General features: G+C 43.1%; 1 protein-coding gene and 2 long non-coding RNA genes across 6 annotated transcripts in view; 2 read left to right on the top strand and 1 right to left on the bottom strand.

Moving 5' to 3' along the window:
• Window positions 1-607: 607 nt before the first annotated feature.
• The window catches only part of LOC131130744 (uncharacterized), a 24470-nt gene continuing 4108 nt past the window's right edge, over window positions 608-20969 (bottom strand). The window contains exons 2-5 of the long non-coding RNA XR_009130078.1: window positions 4289-4940; window positions 4093-4201; window positions 1823-1844; window positions 608-1714 (exon numbers count right to left, since the gene is read on the bottom strand). This is a non-coding gene — a long non-coding RNA (uncharacterized LOC131130744). The remainder of the gene's footprint in view (window positions 1715-1822; window positions 1845-4092; window positions 4202-4288; window positions 4941-20969) is intronic.
• LOC131130745 (uncharacterized) lies at window positions 3813-5973 on the top strand. Its single transcript, XR_009130079.1, has 3 exons — window positions 3813-4093; window positions 5109-5177; window positions 5746-5973. It is a non-coding gene; the product is annotated as an uncharacterized LOC131130745 (long non-coding RNA).
• znf710a (zinc finger protein 710a) overlaps window positions 14577-20969 on the top strand; it is a 13083-nt gene continuing 6690 nt past the window's right edge. Inside the window, exons 1-4 of one of the 4 annotated variants that reach the window (XM_058074621.1) lie at window positions 14577-14729; window positions 16531-17973; window positions 19224-19415; window positions 19494-19668. In XM_058074621.1, coding sequence (XP_057930604.1) covers window positions 14685-14729; window positions 16531-17973; window positions 19224-19415; window positions 19494-19668 — 1855 coding nt within the window. In that variant the 5' untranslated portion in view covers window positions 14577-14684. Of the gene's footprint in view, window positions 14730-15723; window positions 15809-15869; window positions 16112-16530; window positions 17974-19223; window positions 19416-19493; window positions 19669-20969 lie in introns of those variants that run through there. The other 3 variants (XM_058074618.1, XM_058074619.1, XM_058074620.1) reach the window with 3 other exon arrangements.

Below are 20969 nucleotides of genomic sequence, written 5' to 3'. Positions count from 1 at the left end.
AGAGGCCAGACTGAGATGATTCGGACATGTCCAGAGGAGAGATAGTGAATATATTGGTAGAAGGATGCTGCCATGTAGGAGGCGTAGAGGAAGACCAAAGAGGAGGTTTATGGATGTAGTGAAGGAGGACATGAGGGAAGTTGGTCTGAGAGAGACAGATGCAGAAAACAGGGTTAGATGGAGGAGATTGATTTGCTGTGGCGACCCCTGAAGGGAAAAGCCAAAAGAGAAAGAAGAACTTTGTGGTGACTGCACTTTTGTCTTTAGGAGCTTTTTTAAAGCTGGCTTTGCGCTCCTTTCTACTGTGTTCATTCTGCCCTTCTTCCGCTCCTCCTTTCCAGCTTCGCTTTCTTTCATTGTTTTTCTTTTTTTTCGCCTCGAGACACTGTATTTTTCTCTCTTCCTCTTTTCGGCTTTTCTTTATTCTCTTTTCTGAATAGTTCCGGTACTTTAAGAGGAAGGGAAAAGGCAAGGGCCACAGAGAGGGTGGTAGGGGAGGTTAGCTTCAGTCAAAAAGATGCAGGAATAAAACCTCCTCCCACACCGCATGCAGTGTCTCTTGGAATGACTTTGTCATTGACTTGAAGACACACTCCCTACCTCCTACTGCATGTGCGCCACCTTGCTGGTGACAACCCTCACAAAAGTGAGTACAGCCCTCACATTTCAGTAACCATTTTATTCCATCTTATCTTCTCAAAGCACAATACGACAGAAATAAAAATTGCATAGACTCTAGAGTAGTCATTAGGAGTGCCACAAGATCTCATGCACAAGATCTCGTTAGATGAAATTGTGACAAGATTTATTGTTAAAAAAAAGGGTGGGTGTGTTTGGAATGTGGGAGGAAACCGGAGTACCCGGAGAAAACCCACGCATGCACAGGGAGAAACTCCACACAGAGATGGCCAAGGGTGGAATTGAACCCTAGTCTCCTAGCTGTGAGGTCTGCACGCTAACCACTCGACCGCCGTGCCGCCCATCTTGCAATAAAAAATTAAATTGATCATCATCATTTTCCTTGTCTTTCGCCTCCAAACGGGGAGGAAGAGCGTTCAATCTGTGCATTGGTTTCAGGACCTTGACGTTTGTTCTATAGAACAACGGGATGAATGTAGTAAGCCCTTTTGTCAGTCATACAGTCTCTACCACTCGATGGGTGGAGGTGGCATACACACAGAGTACAGAAGAGTGCAACATATTCGTAAATACATGGACAGCACCGGACTATAAGCTGTTTAAGTTTAAAGAATAAAGTAGCGGCTTACGGTGAGTAACTACAGTGGTCAGTGTAAAACTTGTATAGCAGTGGAGATTTACTATCCGCTGAAAATGATTCAACACACAGCCAATGTTTAAACTGGAAACACAACTATGCAGTAGCATCATAGTCTGGTTCTGCATGAGTGCTGCCAGCACTGAGGAGCTGCGGTTCATTGAGGGAAACACAAATTCCGTCTGAAGCAGAACATGATCCCATCCTTCGGCAGTTTGCCAACATGACAAGGAGCCATAAGACACCTCCAATTTGACAAGTACCTTGCTGAGGATGCTGAAGTTGTAGGTGATGGAGTGGAAAGTATGTCTCTAGACCCTCAAGTGGAAGGAAGTTGGAGGAATTTCAGGTGTCTAACATCCACCAGCTCCACCAGGGATGTCATCATGGAGGAGCGGAAGAGGATTCCAATAACAGCCTGTGCATCTCTGGTCAATTCTATGTCCAAGAGAATGAATACAGCACAAGATAACAATGGTGCTTCCACAAAATATTGACACAATTTGTTCACTGTGAGGTGTATTGAAATATGAGGGGTGTACTCACCAAAACATTTAGCCCACAAATTCTGAAAACGTACAATAATAAACATTTGTTATGCAGTGGAACTGTAGTTTTCAGTATTAAATCATTCTAAAAAGGTCAGACCAAACAGACAAAAACAGAAACTGATGAAAAATTAGGCAATTATTCCCTAGGAAATAAAGTGAATCCAATCAATCCATCCAAACACCAAACAATTAAAATGACGAATGTATGGAACTGATTGTTGATTGTTCAATTCAACAGGGGCGGCACGGTGTTCGAGTGGTTAGCGCGCAGGCCTCATAGCTAGGAGACCAGGGTTCAATTCCACCCTCGGCCATCTCTGTGTGGAGTTTGCATGTTCTCTCTGTGCATGTGTGGGTTTTCTCCGGGTACTCCGGTTTCCTCCCACATTCCAAAAACATGCTAGGTTAATTGGCAACTCCAAATTGTCCATAGGTATGAATGTGAGTGTGAATGGTTGTTTGTCTATATGTGAGCTGTGATTGGCTGGCGACCAGTCCAGGGTGTACCCCGCCTCTCGCCCGAAGACAGCTGGGATAGGCCCTCGTGAGGAAAAAGCGGTAGAAAATGAATGAATGAATGAATTCAACAGTGTTTCTCACCTTTTTTATCAAATTGCTGGCATTGACAACAGTGACGCTGACAACTATCATGCTGTAATTTATTTATTTAAGACTCGGTTCAGCAACACACAGGGTGCTTTGTTTTTACCGACTACCTTTATTTATTGCTTTCATTATTTTTATTTGATTTTGTAGTTTGACTGTATTAATTTGTACTTATTATTTATTGTTTTACTAGTCTGTGCAGACTGTGGAAACAGTGTTTATGAAATGTGTGTTTGGGTACTTTTTGGGTACTTTGCAAGTATTGGCTGCACAGTAGTCGAGGGACTAAAAGACTTGCGTTCGATTCCCTGCTCCCCCTGTGCGTGCATGGATTTTCGCCGGGTACTCCAGTTTCCCACATTCCAAAAGATTAATTGGACAAATTGTCCATAGGTATGAATGTGAGTGTGAATGGTTGTTTGTCAATGATTGGCTGGGAAGACAGCTGGGATAGGCTCCAGCATGCCCGCAACCCTTGTGAGGATTAGCGGCATAAAAAATAGAGGGATGTTTGGGTATTCAGTTACATGGAACAAAACAATACTGGACAAATGAACTAGTTTGTTACACGCCATATTGTACAAAATATGAGACAGTGTACGAAAACAGGACAAAAACCAAATAATTCTGAAAATAAGGTGCATGAAAACCATGGTTTGACTGTATGAGTTATCATTTCTTTCGATAATTTTGGTATGGATGATTGTCTTCCAAAATATTAATGAGCCAGTCATTATTTTTGTGTGGTTAAGTTTCACATGTTAAACTAATCACAGCTGTGTGTGAATACAATTATCTCCCAGCTGAAGTGTGGGCATTTGTGCTTTGCAAGAACATCTTTATCTCTGCAGAGGAATGACAGGCTACCCTTACAGGAAGTGGCAATGCTCAGTGGGCTACTGCTAAAAAAAACAATACAATGGTTGTTTTTTTTTTAAAAAACATGTACAGTATAACTGATGATATATGGAAATATATAGAGAGGAAGGAAAAATTCATCACTGGAAGACAAAACCATGGCAGACAGTTAATCTCCCGATATCATGACGGAAATCATTCCCCTTTCTTTATGATAGGAAAAGACTACAGCACCCTGCACCTTGGGCTTCTATCTCCCAACTGCACATTCTTGCCCGAGACAATTTAATGCATGACTCAATGGCATTGAAAGTGGGCTTGGATGAATTGGAAATGATTAAAAATGTAGAATTGACAGGGAAACCGATAAAAACTTTCCTTGTATAAGTAAGAAGAAGCACGAAAAAAAAAAAGAAGGCAGCATGATGGAATGGCAGGCTTGAAGGGGAGAGAAAGGTGAAAGACAGATGAAAGTGAAGAGAGATAAAAGCCGGAGTGAGGAGGGTGTGGGATAAGGCAGGAGGAAGGGAGGCAGAGATGAAAGCAAAATGAGAAAAGATAAGAACAGAGTGAGGGAGACAGAGAGGGAAAAAACAGAGGAAGAGATAGAGTACGGAGTGGAGAGAGCGGTAACCATGGAAACAAGGGGAAGGTACAAAAGAAGAGATAGACAAAAGGGTTTGATTTAAAAAAATAATGAAACTTGGGTGAAAAGAAGAAGTCATTCCGGCTGAGATTTGTTACTGCGAGCTGGAGGAATAATACAAACGGGAAGGACAGTGACGACGTGTCCGCACTTACGGTAGGAAGGCGTCCATGTCCACTGAGGAGCATTCCCGAAACCTCTGGTGTTAATAGGCTTCTGGGGCTCATTGTGGGCCTCACCTTGAGTAAATCTGGGCCTGTTTCACTGTGAAGGACACTTGCTGTTATTAAAGGTTCCTGCAGTAAATCAGCTGTAGAGATTTCAAAGCATAGTCGTTCATCCATTTTCTACCACATATCTCGTTCAGAGTGGTGGTGAGCTGGAGCCTATCCCAGCTGACTTCAGGTGAATGGCGGGCTACACCTTGAACTGGACACTCATCAATCACCACACATACAGACAAATAACCAGTGATCAGTGGAGTCAACCATTACATCATTAGTGACGGTCATTGTTTGAAACATTCATTCATTCATTCATTTTCTACCGCTTTTCCTCACGAGGGTCGCGGGGGTGCTGGAGCCTATCCCAGCTGACTTCAGGTGAATGGCGGGCGACACCTTGAACTGGACACTCGTCAATCACAGGGCACATATAGACAAATAACCACTGATCAGTGGAGTCAACCATTACATCATTAGTGAAGGTCATTGTTTGAAACATGCTGAGCAAAATATACAATACGAAATAAAGGTGTACAAGTGTATATATTCGTAATCTGATTTTCGGTATAGAACATATCAGTGAGGGACAGGATGTTGGCAGTATAGCCATGTGTATACTCCGTAACAAATACAGTGAAGCCCAGCCTTTACCTTACAGTAGTTCCAAGGAGTAGCCAGAGCTTGAAGACCCTCTTTTGTTGTCTCCTGCTTGGCCTTCACGGTGAAAGGCACTGTTCAGTCGAGATCGGGAACGAGGTCGCAAGCTGGAGCTATTGGTTCTAAGGCAATAAGATATCATTTTATTTAAGAATATGCAGTATGTTTGCCATTTTTCCTGTGTCATTAAAAAACCCATTAAAGGTGTTTACACAAAAGGTAAGCAGTTTTATGTTTTGTATTTTCACCCCTTACTAAACCAACTAACCAATCTGTGACCTTAAACCAAGGTGCACAGGGGACCTTGATGATGGGATACCGGAATACTGCAACATACCCAGTAATAAACTTCTTTCCAGGTGAGTAAATTCAACACATTTTATGAAGAGATTCTATTAGTACATCTCTATACAGACTTGAAGACAGACTGTGGTTTTTGAGTCTCTTGTGGCTATCACTCCTACACCCCCCCCCCCCACCACCACCTCCACCACTCTGTTTTTCTCTCACTCCCCCTCCCTCTTTTTTCCCCTCTCTTGATCTCTCGCTCCCTCCTGCCCCCCCCCCACCACCACCCAACTCCATCACTCTATTTCTCGCTCTTATTGCTTTCTCTCTTTTCTCTTTCTCTGCTTCCTTCCATAGCTCGCTCCCTCTCTGCACCCCCCCCCCCATGTTCCTTTTATATCCTCCTTACTGAATGCTCTTCTCCTCTCCTCCTTCAACTCTGTCTTTCCTCTTTTATATTCGGTGATTTTTTTTCTCCTCCAATGTTGTCTCCAAGCAGAGCTATTTCATTGCTAATATTCTGTCTTCCTGTTTAGTGCTTCACTATAAATGGAGGAGGAGGAGGAGGAGGGCGTAGTCTTTTATTTAGTTTTTTTTTTTTTTAAGATATGATTATTTTTGCTATGGTCCTCTCTACAGCCATGGATGTGCGCAAGATTTGTGGAGCAAAGAGGAAACATCACAAGGAGGTTCAAGATTATTCTGCACATTGTTGTTTATTTTGTAGTCCATTAATACAGTCTTACCTTTTGCCTCACAGAAGCATCCCTGATTAAAAACAAAGACTGTTTCTCTCCTCTTTGTTTGTTTCAAGTTATTTTGGTGTCCAGATTCTGACCTTATCTCGGAGGAGCTAGGAGCATTCAAGTTAACTAAAGGGTGTGGCTGTTTTTTTATACACTTTTGCAATATTCCATCTGCCTATCTTACACGGAGTCAAGCTGTCTGCCTGTACTGAACTCATGAAAAGCAGGCCGCCCTGCCAATTATAGGAGGTCCTCATGAGTGGGATGAGGACACTGTTTTCCACTGAATATGGATCAAATCAGTTGAGGGACAGTGTTTACATGACAATCAGATGAAAACAGGTGTCAAAAGTCTCACAAAATAGCCTTGTCAAAGCTGTAACGGTACATCAAACTACACCTTTTATACAGAAGTGGAATGTTGTTGTAACAGGTTTCAAATAAATACTATATTTAATAAATAAATACAAGAGGGTGGTGAAGTTCACGGCTGGTGAAACACTGAATGCTTTTATTTGCTCATTAAGAGGATAACTAAAAAATAAGGGACTCATTCACTTTGGTTTTAATAATGCTTGTTTTCAGACACTCCATTTATAATTTTTTAAAATAAATTTAAACATTTGTGTTATTACCTTTCATCTGTATTTGAAGTACATTCATCCTCCTACTTCAGGAAAATATCTGATTCTTTCTTATAAAAGTCTGAATAAAATAGTGGATTATGAGTCTACAACAGTTTTGATGGGTACCTTTTACCTGAGGTTAACGCCAGCTTTAGCAGGAAGTTGACCAGACACCGTGTAAAGTGATACTGTATTCACTGTACTTGTTTAACATGCTGAAGTTAGTTTCATGTTGGATATTCATCTTCAGGGGTCGCCACAGCAAATCAATCTCCTCCATCCAACCCTTCTGCATCTGTCTCTCTCACACCAACTACCCTCATGTCCTCCTTCACTACATCCATAAACCTCCTCTTTGGTCTTCCTCTACGCCTCCTACCTGGCAGCATCCTTCTACCAATATATTCACTATCTCTCCTCTGGACATATCCCAACCATCTCAGTCTTGTCACTCACATGGACAATGTGGGGTCGCTAATTAACTTAAATGTGGAATGTAGGAGGAAACCGGAGTACCCGGAGAAAACCCATGCATGCACGGGAAGAACATGCAAAGTCCACACAGAGATGCCAAGCATTTATAATAACAAAAAAAATTCAAAGTGACGCTGAAATGCAATCCATTCAAAAGGGAAGGATGCCAGCATCAGAGTGGGGTAATAAATATGTTGAATCTCAAAATTAATTAAGATTAAAAAGGTTTATGTTTTTGAATGTCTGAAAGGGTACGCCACTGTAAAAGGTTTGGGAACCACTGAGCTAAGGTACACCAAAATATAGTAGTTGCTGAGAAACGAATCAAGAACTAATGAGCAATTAATGAGTAGAGTAGTTACTGAGGAGGGCGACACGGCGGATTAGTGGTTAGCGCGCAGACCTCACAGCTAGGAGACCAGGGTTCAATTCCACCCTCGGCCATCTCTGTGTGGAGTTTGCATGTTCTCCCCGTGCGTGGGTTTTCTCCGGGTACTCCGGTTTCCTCCCACATTCCAAAAACATGCTAGGTTAATTGGCGACTCCAAATTGTCCATAGGTGTGAATGGTTGTTTGTCTATATGTACCCTGCGATTGGCTGGCGACCAGTCCGGGGTGTACCCCGCCTCTCGCCCCAAGATAGCTGGGATAGGCTCCAGCACCCCCCCGCGACCCTCGTGAGGAAAAAGCGGTAGAAAATGAATGAATGAATGAGTTACTGAGGAACTAAGGCACATACATTTAGAGTAGTTACTAAGGTACAAATGAGTTAATGAGGAACTAATGAGCAGTGGTTAGGGTTAAGTAGGTTCCTCCCTCATTAACTACTGCTACCCTAAAGTCTTTTGTGCAGCTGCTTTGTTTTTTTGTTTTTGTTTTTTTTTCTACGGTCCAATGATGAAAATGCCAGTGTGAATACTTAGTGAGTGAGGTCCAGACAAGCGTGAACACAGCCTTAGTCTTCTACTAACATGGCATGCAAAGAGACTCATGCAGTGTTTACAGTAACTGGAGGTACTGTATGTGTGCAGACATCACTACACAGATCTGATAGGATCGGTCAAGCCAAGCCACCGGCTCAATTACTCAAGGTTCAAAATACACAATAACCTGACCAACTCACATTCTCCTTTCTCTCCCTGTGTCTGATCGGAAGAAAACACTCACCTGAGCACTGTAACTATAACAACGCTAAACCTGAATCCACAATGGCACCAGCTTGCCTGAAAGTGAAAGGATGTTGAATTATCTCCATCACACACACAAACACAGAAAAACAGAGGGTCGGATAGCATGCAGCCTGTCACTGAGCTAGAAGAAGCTGACAATGTGTAACATGCAGAAAAACAAGTTCAGTGACTAATAAGCTCACGTTGCTATCGTAGCGTGTGGATTTGTCACAATGTGTGCATTCATGTTGAGTTTTAACACACACGCAAAAAGAAATGAAACAAACAAATGGAGCTGTCATCAATGATTCATCTGATTATTCAATCAATGTCTCCCATACATCAACTCAGGACAAAACATTAGGTACACTAGTAGAATTTATGATATCCAATACATGAGCTGTACATGACAGCTGACACTATCCCTTTTTACAAATACAATAATATACAGTATTACTTTGTCAATGTGTCTATTATTGTTGTTTACAGTATTTAATTATTGATTTAATTATGACAAGGCAAAGCACACACTTGACAGATGTGATTGTGACTGGGCTCAGTTTTACACACCGGGGCAGTTGAGAACAGAAGAGGAGAACCAGGTGAAATGGAAATAGCTTCAAAAAAGCACTAAATGGCTAACTTTCAAATCAACATCAACATCATTGAGACATGCATTGACCTGTAAAGAAATAATAACACCCGTCATCATCATAAAGTTCACCTACAAAATGCAAAATTGTACTACTGATACAGAGAAGCAAGCTAAAAGCAAGAAATGTCTACATGAATGAATATCTGACAAAACACATCGCCGCCATAGCCAAGAAAGCATGTGATGTAAGGGGCCTGTACTACAAAGCAGGATCACTCCTCTCTCCTTTGTGGATTAAGTCCGGATATGGTTTTTCCACCGTTCTGACCTATAAATGTTGCTATAAAGTTGTATTATCGTGTTAAATGATGACAAAGTTTCAGATAATGAGGTTTGCACATTTGTAAGTGAGCCCTGAAAAAATTAGTAATGGATGCTCTGAATGCTCGGTTTCAGAGAGTTTTTTCTAACACCTGTTCCCTGTGACATCACAGTGAACCGGACTTCCTTATATGGGCATTTTCAGATACAAGCTGTACACTTGCTCTTCCCCCGCTTTGCTGCACTGTTTTATTGCTCTGATTTCACCGTGTTAGCACGGAGCTAGCGGTAGTGGCCTCCAGGAAATATTTGTTCAGGTTTGAAGGACCGCTATCATACCTACATAGGCTTTATTCATTAAATGTATCAGTGTCCTAACTGTGTTTATTTTGTGTAAGTAGCAGTTGTCTGTGTAGCATTATATAATGTGCACCTGACCTGCAGGCATGCAAATTACAAGCTCACTGATGTCTGGAGATGTTAATAGCCTTTTTCCACCACAATCGGTGTGTCTAAGTTTTTTTAAACACAGGTAGTCACGCAAGAAACGTGTAATGAACACATTTACACTACCGATGCTGTGCCAAGATTGTCTGCACTTAGTGCGACGCAGAACTACCTTACCGAGTTTATACACGTTAAGTCAGGGGTCTCCAGCCAGTACCATTAGCTCATTAGCTAACACTCCTATACTGACAAAATTAGACAGTGGGGTTTGGCAGTAGTCCGTATGTCTTTGTTACACTTGGGAGTGTGACAAATCACAGCAGAGTGGGCGTCCCTGGAGGCGGGCTGTGGGAGGAAAAAATGTAAACAAACCGTTTTGGAAATCCAAGGAAATACAGCTGGAATAGGTATAGATTCTGTGTGGGTTATCGTGTGTAGCAGCTCTGTTGGAGTCTACCAGTCAATACAAAGGGACAAAAAATTAGCATAAAAGGTCCCCTTTAAAAGTAAGACTTTGTTGAGATTGGGCCCAAAACCCTTTTGAATTTCTCTATCGTTGGAGGGAATAGCTTCTGTAGTCGTTATTTTCCAAAGTGGCAAGTTGAAACAATGCACTTGCAGTGCCCCCCCCCCAAAAAAGCCAGACAATAGTTTCTTTTTTCAAGTATTTTATTTTATTTCACCATAAAATTGAAATGAATCTCCCATCTCTTCCATTTGTCGCCCCTCATTATTGCTGTCATGACGGCTCCTCTCATCAGCTCCTCTGAATTTCAGTGCAGCAGGCTTTTTTCTTTTTTTTCATTTCTGTTAGCTACAAACAGTAAGTGTATATATCATTTAAGTGTGACCATTGTACAAGCATTGTACTCATACAACACGACTTACTTGCTTAGAATTTTTTAAAATATATTTTGTTTTTATTTGCTCCCACGTTCACCTGACTCCACCTGGGTTGCAACTGAAAGAACTAAACAAAAACCGTCAACTACACTAATGAAATATAGCACTGTAGTAGTCATGCTATATGTACCATGCGCTAATGTGTGTCATTAATGAAGTAGCAAACTTACACATTCAGTCTGTGATTTTCTGCCAACCTTCCTTCCTGCATTTAGTAGCTGCATATCTTCTACAGCTACAGCCTAACTGTAACTAGTGGAAAAGAATAGAAATCATTATTATTTTAGACATTACTACGACTAAATTACATACTACATTATGTTGATGGCTGTGCATTAATAAATCCTAAACTTAGAGAGGCTTACTTTTAAATACAAAGGTTTGTGTTATTATTTTTTTGGTTGGCGTCAACATTTCAAGTTTTCTCATTTCAGGTGCCTTGTGCTCTATTTTCCAAAACATTTATTTCATTTCATTTTCCACCACTTTTTCCTCACGAGGGTCGCAGGACTGCTGGAGCCTATCCCAGCTGTCTTCGGGCGAGAGGCGGGGTACACCCTGGACTGGTCGCCAGCCAATCACAGGGCACATATAGACAAACAACCATTCACACTCACATTCATACCTATGGACAATTTGGAGTCACCAATTAACCTAGCATGTTTTTGGAATGTGGGAGGAAACCGGAGTACCCGGAGAAAACCCACGCACGCACGGGGAAAACATGCAAACTCCACACAGAGATGGCCGAGGGTGGAATCGAACCAAAACATTTATAATATACAATTTCAAAAAAAGTAATAAAACTGAAGAGGGCGTGACCCGGCAATGCATGGTTTTTCCTCCTTGAAGATAAACAACAAAGAAGCAAGGTTCCATGTAGAAGTGGACAAGCGAAAATGCTGCTATGAATACAGTATAGACATCCTTGTCAGAGGCGTGTTTGTTTCTGAGGCTTTTGGGGGGGAACCGAAAGCATGTTGTTGTCGGGGGTGTGTGATCGTCCCCTGATCTCAGACATCGGAAGTAAACATTTGAAGTCCCATCAGAGGGTGAGAATGCTGGAGAGTTGGGCATTCACTTCTTGTATTTGTTTTCTCATATGGCCATAGGAAATGCCAGACAGCTAAATAATGAATAAAATTTGGCCCCTATTGGTCCTCAAGTCATTTTCACCAAGGGATGAGCAAGTCTTAAGTTTTGACTTTGAGATTATTTTTCATCTTTCTAGTTATTTGCACAGTGGCGAGTGGTTAGCATGTAGGCCACACAGTCAAGAGATCAAGAAGACCTGAGTTTGATTCTCCGCTTGGCATCTCTGTGTGGAGTTTGCATGTTCTCCCCGTGCATGCGTGGGTTTTCTCTGGGTACTCCGGTTTCCTCCCACATTCCAAAAACATGCTAGGTTAATTGGTGACTCCAAATTGTTCATTGGTATGAATGTGAGTGTGAGTGGTTGTTTGTCTATATGTGCCCTGTGATTGGCTGGCGACCAGTCCATGGTGAACCTGCCTCTTGCCCAAAGGCAGCTGGGATAGGCTCCAGCATACCTGCAACCCCAGTGAGGATAAGCGGCATACAAAATGGACAGTTATTTGTAGTATGGAAAGCATTATTTTCAGCTTTTCTGTTAATTTCTCTTGGTAACCCTGGTGGTTATTATTAACATCTACATTACGCCTGCATGTGGTCGTAGATTGGATTTGGTGGATTTTTTTTGTCTTTGTCGTGGCTGATATCATTAATATCTAACAAGAGGAACAATGTGCATGTGTACAGTACGTCATGCCTGCATGTGCTCGTGAATGGGCTTGGGTTTGACTTATCTAAATTGGCCTTAACGGCCTTATCTAAAATTATCTAGATTATTTAAATTCTTTCTTGTTATTTCTACTATTCAAAGTCACAAATATTAATAACTGGCATGAGTAGAAATCTGCAAGTCTACTTTGTGCCTGGGTTTTTTTATTCAGCGTATTATTTTGAGTCTTTATAGTCATTTCTATGACATAAAGTAACAAATATAATTATTAGTTAATTGGTGTAAATATTGCCACATATAAGATGTAACTGCATGTACTCATGAATGAGAAAACATATATTTTGGGTTGGACATTCCAGATTATTTTGAATATTTCTAGTTTCTATTATACAAAGTGAAGGATATCATTAATAACTGGCAGGGGGAGTGAACAATCTTGCCAGACCCAGACACACCCGTTCCAGCCCCGCTTGAGCCCCAGATCAAAGCACTCACACAAGTCAAACAAACTTGACTTTGGATGTCGTGTGCTGAAGCCCGCCCCTTTTTGGCACCACTCACAAGTTTTAGTAATGCAAATACTTCTATACTGACTTGAACACAGTGAAAAAGAGGGCTTTTTTAGTCATTGCTATAATCCTGCTGGGTCAAAGCTAGCCAGTGTGGACCTGCAACATGCAAGCATGTTGTGCTATTCTAGCGATTCCGGCCCGGAAAGGAGCCAGTGTATTACTTTTTCTTCACCCCCCACAAACTTTTGTTGTGTGTGTCTTTTTCATTTTCCCCATAGGCCAGCTCTGTGTTGTTTTATGTACGTGTCCCTTGTTGTTTCTTCCATGTGCTTTCTTTGTCTTTCAGCCTCTTATCTCTTTGTTTCTTCCCTTGCTCTCCTTCTATTTTCTCTCCCTCGACTTCCTGCTATCTCAACACACACACACACACACACACACACACACACTCCTTCTCTCCCCTCCCTTGCGCACACTCTCATACCCTATCTCTCCCTCCTCATCCACTCCCCTTTTCTCTATCTTTTTCATTCTCACAAGCACTCCCAGCCCCTGATGATTGATCAAGGTTTTCAAGGTTTGCCCTTTCCTGTTATTTACTGGGGAATGTTTATGCACAGAGTGGCAACTGGCCATATGTCTAAATACACACACACACACACACACTGTATAGTTGCACCTACATGCTTGTATGCATGTGTGTATGTCAATCATTCTCCTCACATTTCCTGCAAGAAGTTAAACGGTACTGCTACACTCGGTACCTGTCTAATTATAAGAATGAGCCTGACCCCTTAAGCCCACTAGCTGGACTTTTCAGCTCCCCACAGGTATATGATACAGTTCCACAAGGCTGCCTGCAAAGAAATCTGGAAGTTCAATAGTTAATGCCCTCCCTCATTCTATTCCTCTCCATCTCCTTTGCTCTCAAACTACCCTCCTTCTTCCCTCCTCCGCTACCTCTCACTCATTCTCCACCTAACCACCACTCCTTTTCTCCTGATGGACTCCCCTTTTTTATTTATTTTTCTTCACACCTCACCATCCTCCCCCTCGTTTTCTGTATTCTTCCCTCCTTCTTTTCAGTTTTCTTTCTCAAGCCACCCCCCCCCCCCCCCTTCATTTACATGACCACCAGCCCATCTCTTCTTTTTTATTTTATTTTGCAGCATTCTCTTCTTCCTTCCCTCCCCCCACCCCCTGGCTCTCAGTTCTTGCTACCCTTTTTCTTTCTGTTTCTCATGCACCCCCCCCACCCACCTCTCCTCCTTCTTCCTCTTCCTCCACTCAGCTTCACCGCCCCCCCTCCCTCTGCTTCTTTCTTCCTTATTCTTTCTCTCCCTCAATGCCTCCCTCCCTCCTAACTGCTTTTTTCTCCTTTCTTTCTTTTTCTTCTTGTCTCTTTTTTTTCCTTCTTACACCACAATATCTCCCACTGTACACACTTGCAGGCTTACTTCATTAGTTTGAATGTAGAAATTGGAGAAAAGTTCACATTTCAGCTGTTTTATGTATTGACAGACACACCTCCACCCGTACACCCATTTTTGAGTGTTGGACAGAGTACATGTGTTGCACACACACACACACATTATGCAGAAAGATGTTTGTGCACAACTTAGCAGAGGAAGTACTGATTACTGACAGCGTGTGCCGACATGAGAAGCAAAAGTATTAAGTGTGATCAAGTAAAGATAGAGCGCCTCTAAGAGAAATGTGTGTTGAAGGGTCACGCTGGATTGTATGTGGTGAGAAAGGGAGATAAGATGTGTGTGTGTGTGAGAGAGAGAACAGAGGAGAGAGAAAGAGATGGGAAGGAGAGCGGGTGGGAGGAAGAGAAAAGAAATGGGGTGATGCTGTGTGTGTTTGGTGGGGTGGTGGCTGTGGTGATGGGTGGGGGGGCAGGCACAGTCAGTTCTGATAACAGCAACAGTAGGAGGAGGAGGATGAGCCGTGGGACCGCCCCACTCTCCCACAGATATAAATAGGAGGTGGATTTTTGTACTCCACTCATTTCTCCTGAAGGATGAGATCCCCGAAACACCTCAAACATCACTCCAGGAACAATGTGGTGAGTTTGGTAACACAAGGGTGGGAGATGCTTTAGGAGGGGGGGGCATGGGAGCTACTTTGTGTTACTTAGTTTTGTGTGTGAGAGAGTGAGTAATGGTGTAGTTTTTTTTTTTAAACACAGTGTTTGGTACATTTAATAAGACATCTTTTCACTAGTGGAGTGCTTGCTTGCTTGTTTGTCTGTAGGTGTCTTGCAACTTTATACGTTAAAAGTGCGGCCTTGCGCAATTACCCACCCATCCACTCTTCTATTCCTCGCCTTGTCATTTGTCTTTTCTTCCTCTTTCATTTTGTCAGCCTTTCATTTCTCTGGGCTTTTTCTTCTCTCACTCTGTCTTTCTGTCTCTTTCCAGCTCCCCCACCTCCATCACCCCCCATCACCACCACCACCACCACCACCCTCCTTTCCCTTTCCTTTCTCTCTTCCCACCTCTCACACTCAATCTCTCCTTCCCCTTCCCTCCCCTCCCTTACTTTCTTTATCTTTCAGCCCCTCCATCTCATTTCTCTCTTCGTCTGCCTCCCTCCCTCCCCCGCCCACAGCTCTTTCTCCTTCTCTCCCTTCCTCTTTTCTTTCTCATTCACACACACACACACACACACACACACACACACACACTTTTTTTCAAACACACACACAGCCAGTCTCCCTTTCCTTTTCTTTCACACACAAACACACACAGTCTGTCTCTGTCTGACGGCTTTAAAAGCAGTAATTATACATGACGTGGTTATCAGGACATCCAGGTCTCCTCTCCTCACCCAAAAACACATACATAAGGGCCATCTTTTCCACCTAAATTCATTGTTGTTGTCAGTACTGTGTCATAAAAAAAAAGTGAAAAGGTCATAGTTTCTCATTTGTATCACAATATCCTGAAACCAGCAGCCTAAAATTTGTAGCTTTCACTGATTGCTGACAGTTTCACAAGCGTGCAATTATTTTGCAGTCTAGAATCCAGCATGAGCGCCAAGCTCAATCAAATGTCTGTTATGGATATGAGACTGCCTGCTGGAATATATCATCTTGTAAGGAGGCCCGGTGCGCCACACAGGCAATAAGAGTGGAAATCTAAGGTGCTTCATTCCAGCTGAATGTGACTCTAAAGCTCAAGTGACGAACCTGAAGACTTTTTGGTCAGTCAGAGCACCGCAGGAAGTGGTGAGGACAGTGCACGGAAGCAGACTTCCTGCATGCATCCGTACTTGTGTTCCTTATTACTCTTCAGCCTGTCAAGGAAATAAGTGGTGTGCTAATATGTATCTCGTTTTAATTTTGTGATGTGGATTCAAGGCAGAGAAACAAGGCCCTGCCTGAAGGAAGACTCTTCTGTCATTGTTTGGCACACCAAGTCCTAAAGCCTACAGTATTTCACAAAAGTGAGTATAGTATGCTCCTCAAGGAGCAATACTATAGATATTGGATTCACTTTAGAGTAGTCAGTTTACAGCTGGTATAGCAGTATATATTTATTTTCTACTGAAAAGGACTTGACCCAATGATACAAGCGGTACACTGACTACTCTTAAATGTAATTTCTTCCCTTGAGAAGAATACTGTAATAAAAACGGTTGCTGAAATGTGACAAGTGTACTCACTGTTGTGATATACTGATTATTTTTGTTTGTATTAAAAGGCGAGGAACCAAAATCATGAGGCTACAAAGGAGGATATGGGTTTCTATGAAGAAATGTTGTTGTGTAATGTTGTGTAAGACCAAGTTGTGTCACAATATCAGTGCAAAGAGTGCACTACAGCTTCTATTTTTCTGATTCCTGCTATGTATTTATTCTTCCAGGAGGAGGAAAGCGGCCAAATGGTGCGGACTGACTCAAAGGTGACTGAACGCCAAATGGACGTGGGCACACAAACTGAACCCGTTGTGGTTCTCTCTCTAGCTCAGGCCGCTGTTCTCGGACTCATTTCCCAAAATGAAATTTTCGGGGCCACAATTGCGCCAAATGGCTTTTACACAGGAGAGTCCAAAGAGGGTCCACCTCCACCACCGGAAGCAATGGAGTACGAGTATGCTGACCAACTAATAGGTGCCAATGGGGACTATCTGCCTGAACCTGTTGGGGAACCGGAGCCTCAAGTTAACGCTAGTCAGAGGAGACAGCCAGGCCCACATGGGAGGACCAAGAGACCCAGGAGTGATGTGGAGATAGTAGCATCAGAGGTTAAAGGTGAACTGATTGAGTCGGATACACCTCCTACTTGCGTTCACTTGAGCAACAAGCTTAGTCCTGCAAAGCAAGAGGATGGCTTTGCAAACAAACATGTTTCTATGAAGCAAGAGCGACTCTGCGGAAACTCTCCTCCTTGTGTGAGAAGAACCCAAGCAGATGGAGCGCTACCACAGGAACAAGAGGAAAGCTCTGGTCGGAACAGGAAGGAAGAGGGGTCAGAACCAGAAGAGGAGGCTCTAAATCTTAAGACCAGTCGGGAGACTACTGAACCACCGGAGAACAAATATTATGAACCTAATGAGGCGGCTTATGTGTCTGCTGACATGACACTGCCGGGGGAGTTTGAAGAGAACGGTCAGGCCATGTTGTGGTCTGATCCAGAGGGACTCGCTAGGCGGATGCAGATAGACCGACTGGACATCAACGTGCAGATTGACGAATCTTACTGCGTGGATGTGGGTGAAGGGCTAAAACGCTGGAAGTGCCGTATGTGTGAGAAGTCATACACATCCAAATACAACCTTGTCACTCATATCCTGGGCCATAACGGAATTAAGCCACATGAATGTATCCACTGCGGGAAGCTCTTCAAGCAGCCGAGCCACCTCCAAACTCATCTCCTGACCCACCAGGGAACTCGACCTCACAAGTGCACTGTTTGCGAGAAGGCATTCACGCAGACCAGTCACCTAAAGAGGCACATGCTGCAACACACTGATGTTAAGCCCTACAGCTGTCGCTTCTGCGGCCGCGGTTTTGCCTACCCCAGCGAGCTGAGGACCCACGAGAGCAAACACGAGAACGGTCAGTGCCACGTCTGTACGCAGTGTGGCATGGAGTTTCCCACATATGCGCACCTCAAGCGCCACCTGACCAGCCATCAGGGCCCCACCACGTACCAGTGCACTGAGTGCCACAAGTCATTCGCTTACCGCAGCCAATTGCAGAACCACTTGATGAAGCACCAGAATGTCCGGCCCTACGTTTGCCCAGAGTGCGGCATGGAGTTTGTGCAGATCCACCACCTGCGACAACACGCCCTCACACACAAGGTACTGACACAGAAAACTTTAAAACAAAGGTCTTGTAAAATTTAAATCATCATAACCACAACGGAGAATTCTGCATTTTGTTCGCCTGTGTCTTTTACACAGAATGCAACAAAGCGTGTTATTTCCATCATGACCCACAGTGACCCAGCCTTCCACTTTCAGATTACCGTAAATGCTAATTATAGCTAGGCTCGTAAAGAGGACAGGGTGTTAAGTGGAAAACAGGTGATAATTGGAGAAAGGTTGAAATTTGAAAAGTGATTTTATATAACTTAATTTAAAAAATATATAATAATGGTACCAGTCCAGGGTGTACCCCGCCTCTCGCCCGAAGACAGCTGGGATAGGCTCCAGCACCCCCGCGACCCTTGTGAGGAAAAGCGGTAGAAAATGAATGAATGAATGAATATAATAATGGTTTGGAGTCCATGAGAAAGTTAAAAGGAAAAACATAACTCTGTTTGAACACTAGGTCATTTAATAACAAATAGTATGTTTTGTACAACACAGAACCAATGTTGTGATTGTGTTAAGGAGCAAATCAATCAACCAACATTAACAGAGCTGATGAGTTGATTGTTGGCAACAGTATGTCAGGTATAACATGCACAAGGTTCAACTGTTACACCAACAGCTACATAGGGGAACCAACATTTTGAAGCACACACATAAGTAGATAAAGCTGCTCATACGTCAAATGTACCTACTACCATCTGATACCATTAGAAACGCCTGAAATTATGTGTTTGTGTAGACTACATACCCACTGACAACTGACTAATACCATGACTGTCAGGGTATTAGACTGTGTGTCAGTGGTGTTTCACCTCAAAAGGCAGAAAATTGCCAGGTCAACTTTGTTCCACCATTCCATGGTAGGGCTGTTTATACAGAATAGTGAAAAAAAAGGGAACAATGTGGAAATGTCAGCTTTTACAAGTAGTGTAAAAGGCTGATAGGTTGTACTGCACAAGGGCAACTTGTCTTTTTTTTAATCTAAAACCAACTGCCTTGTTACCACAACCATCACAGAGTAATGTCAAAAAGTCACTTCCCTTTGTGTGTACTATTTATCTTAATTTCCCACGGACGTCAGCTTTAAGAGTATATCACCATGAGATCAGTTTGAGTTCAATAATAGCATAAAGAAGAGAAATTCACAAATGTTACAGATACATAAATTGCCTGCTGGTATACAAATACTGACTCTTGACGCAACCCCATTAAAAAAAAAATCTGTTCCCCAATAGGGCATGAAAGAATTCAAGTGTGATGTCTGTGCAAGAGAGTTCACCCTGTCCGCCAACCTAAAGAGACACATGCTGATCCATGCCAGCGTGAGGCCCTTCCAGTGCCACGTCTGCTTCAAGACCTTTGTCCAGAAGCAGACTCTCAAGACGCACATGATTGTCCATTTGCCTGTAAAACCGTTCAAGTGCAAGGTGAGTAGTAGAGTCACAGTAGATTTGACTCTGAGACACCAGGGAGAAAACTAAACTATTTGCACTCTTGTCTCTTAGGTGTGCGGTAAGTCCTTCAACAGAATGTACAACCTCCTGGGCCACATGCACCTCCACGCTGGCAGCAAGCCTTTCAAATGCCCTTACTGCAGCAGCAAGTTCAACCTGAAGGGCAACCTCAGCAGACACATGAAGGTCAAACACGGCATCATGGACAGCACAATAGAAGGACGGGGTAAGTAAATTACTATAGTTTGGAACAGTAAACCACAATTTGACTAACAAGGTCACCTTTTCAGTACTTTGTTTCTGGTACGTTCACTGCAGTTGCTACCTCAATAGCACCAAAAAGAAAGGAAATACTGTACATACATACTGTATTGCTTCCTGAGAAACAAGCATTATCGGGGTAGTACAGTGTGACTAATTCACTTGCATATATGTACCTAGAAATTCATTCATTCATTTTCGACCGCTTATCCTCAGAAGGGTCGCGCGGGTGCTGTAGCCTACCCCCCGGCTGTCTTCAGGCGAGAGGCAGGGGTACACCCTGGACTGATCGCCAGCCAATCACAGGGCACATATAGACAAACAACCATTCACACTCACATTCATATCTATGGACAATTTGTCACCAATTAACCTAGGGGCGGCACGGTGGTCAAGTGGTTAGCGCGCAGACCTCACAGCTAGGAGACCAGGGTTCAATTCCACCCTCGGCCATCTCTGTGTGGAGTTTGCATGTTCTCTTGGGTTGTTCTTCTTGGGTTTTCTCCGGGTACTCCGGTTTCCTCCCACATTCCAAAAACATGCTAGGTTAATTGATGACTCCAAATTGTCCATAGGTATGAATGTGAGTGTGAATGGTTGTTTGTCTATATGTGCCCTGTGATTGGCTGGCGACCAGTCAGGGGTGTACCCCGCCTCTCGCCCAAAGACAGCTGGGATAGGCTCCAGCACCCACCGCGACCCTCGTGAGGAAAAGCGGTAGAAAATGAATGAATGAATGACAATTAACCTAGCATGTTTTTGGAATGTGGGAGGAAACCGGAGTACCGGGAGAAAACCCACGCATGCGGAGAAAACCCACGCATGCACGGGGAGAACATGCAAACTCCACACAGAGATGGCCGAGAGTGGAATTAAACCCTGGTCTCCTAGCTGTGAGGTCTGTGCGCTAACCACTCAATCGCCGTTCCGCCCTACCTAAAAATTAGACCGTGAAAAATATAAAATGGGAGCACTGGTGCAAATATTTTTTTTCAACACTTTCATTCGCATTTTGCTCCAGAAATAAATCCAGGGGTTCTGACGTTAAACTTCTATTGTGTTAACCTCAAGTTGATCCGGATACATTCACTTAAGTTCTGATTTAAAACGAACGGGGACTGCTTTAAATTGTAGATGAATAATATAAAGCGATACCTGACAACAACGTGTCAATAGCCACGTATACATGGAGCCAAATATTCCACTTGCATTCGGTTTATTTGCTCTAACAGAAAGAATTGAACCTTTGTATACACCTCATTCTGA

The sequence above is a fragment of the Doryrhamphus excisus genome, chromosome 6 (assembly GCF_030265055.1).
Source record: "Doryrhamphus excisus isolate RoL2022-K1 chromosome 6, RoL_Dexc_1.0, whole genome shotgun sequence".
Lineage (NCBI taxonomy): Eukaryota > Metazoa > Chordata > Actinopteri > Syngnathiformes > Syngnathidae > Doryrhamphus > Doryrhamphus excisus.
Note: the sequence above shows the minus strand (reverse complement) of the source record. Positions and strands in the feature narration are given on the sequence as shown.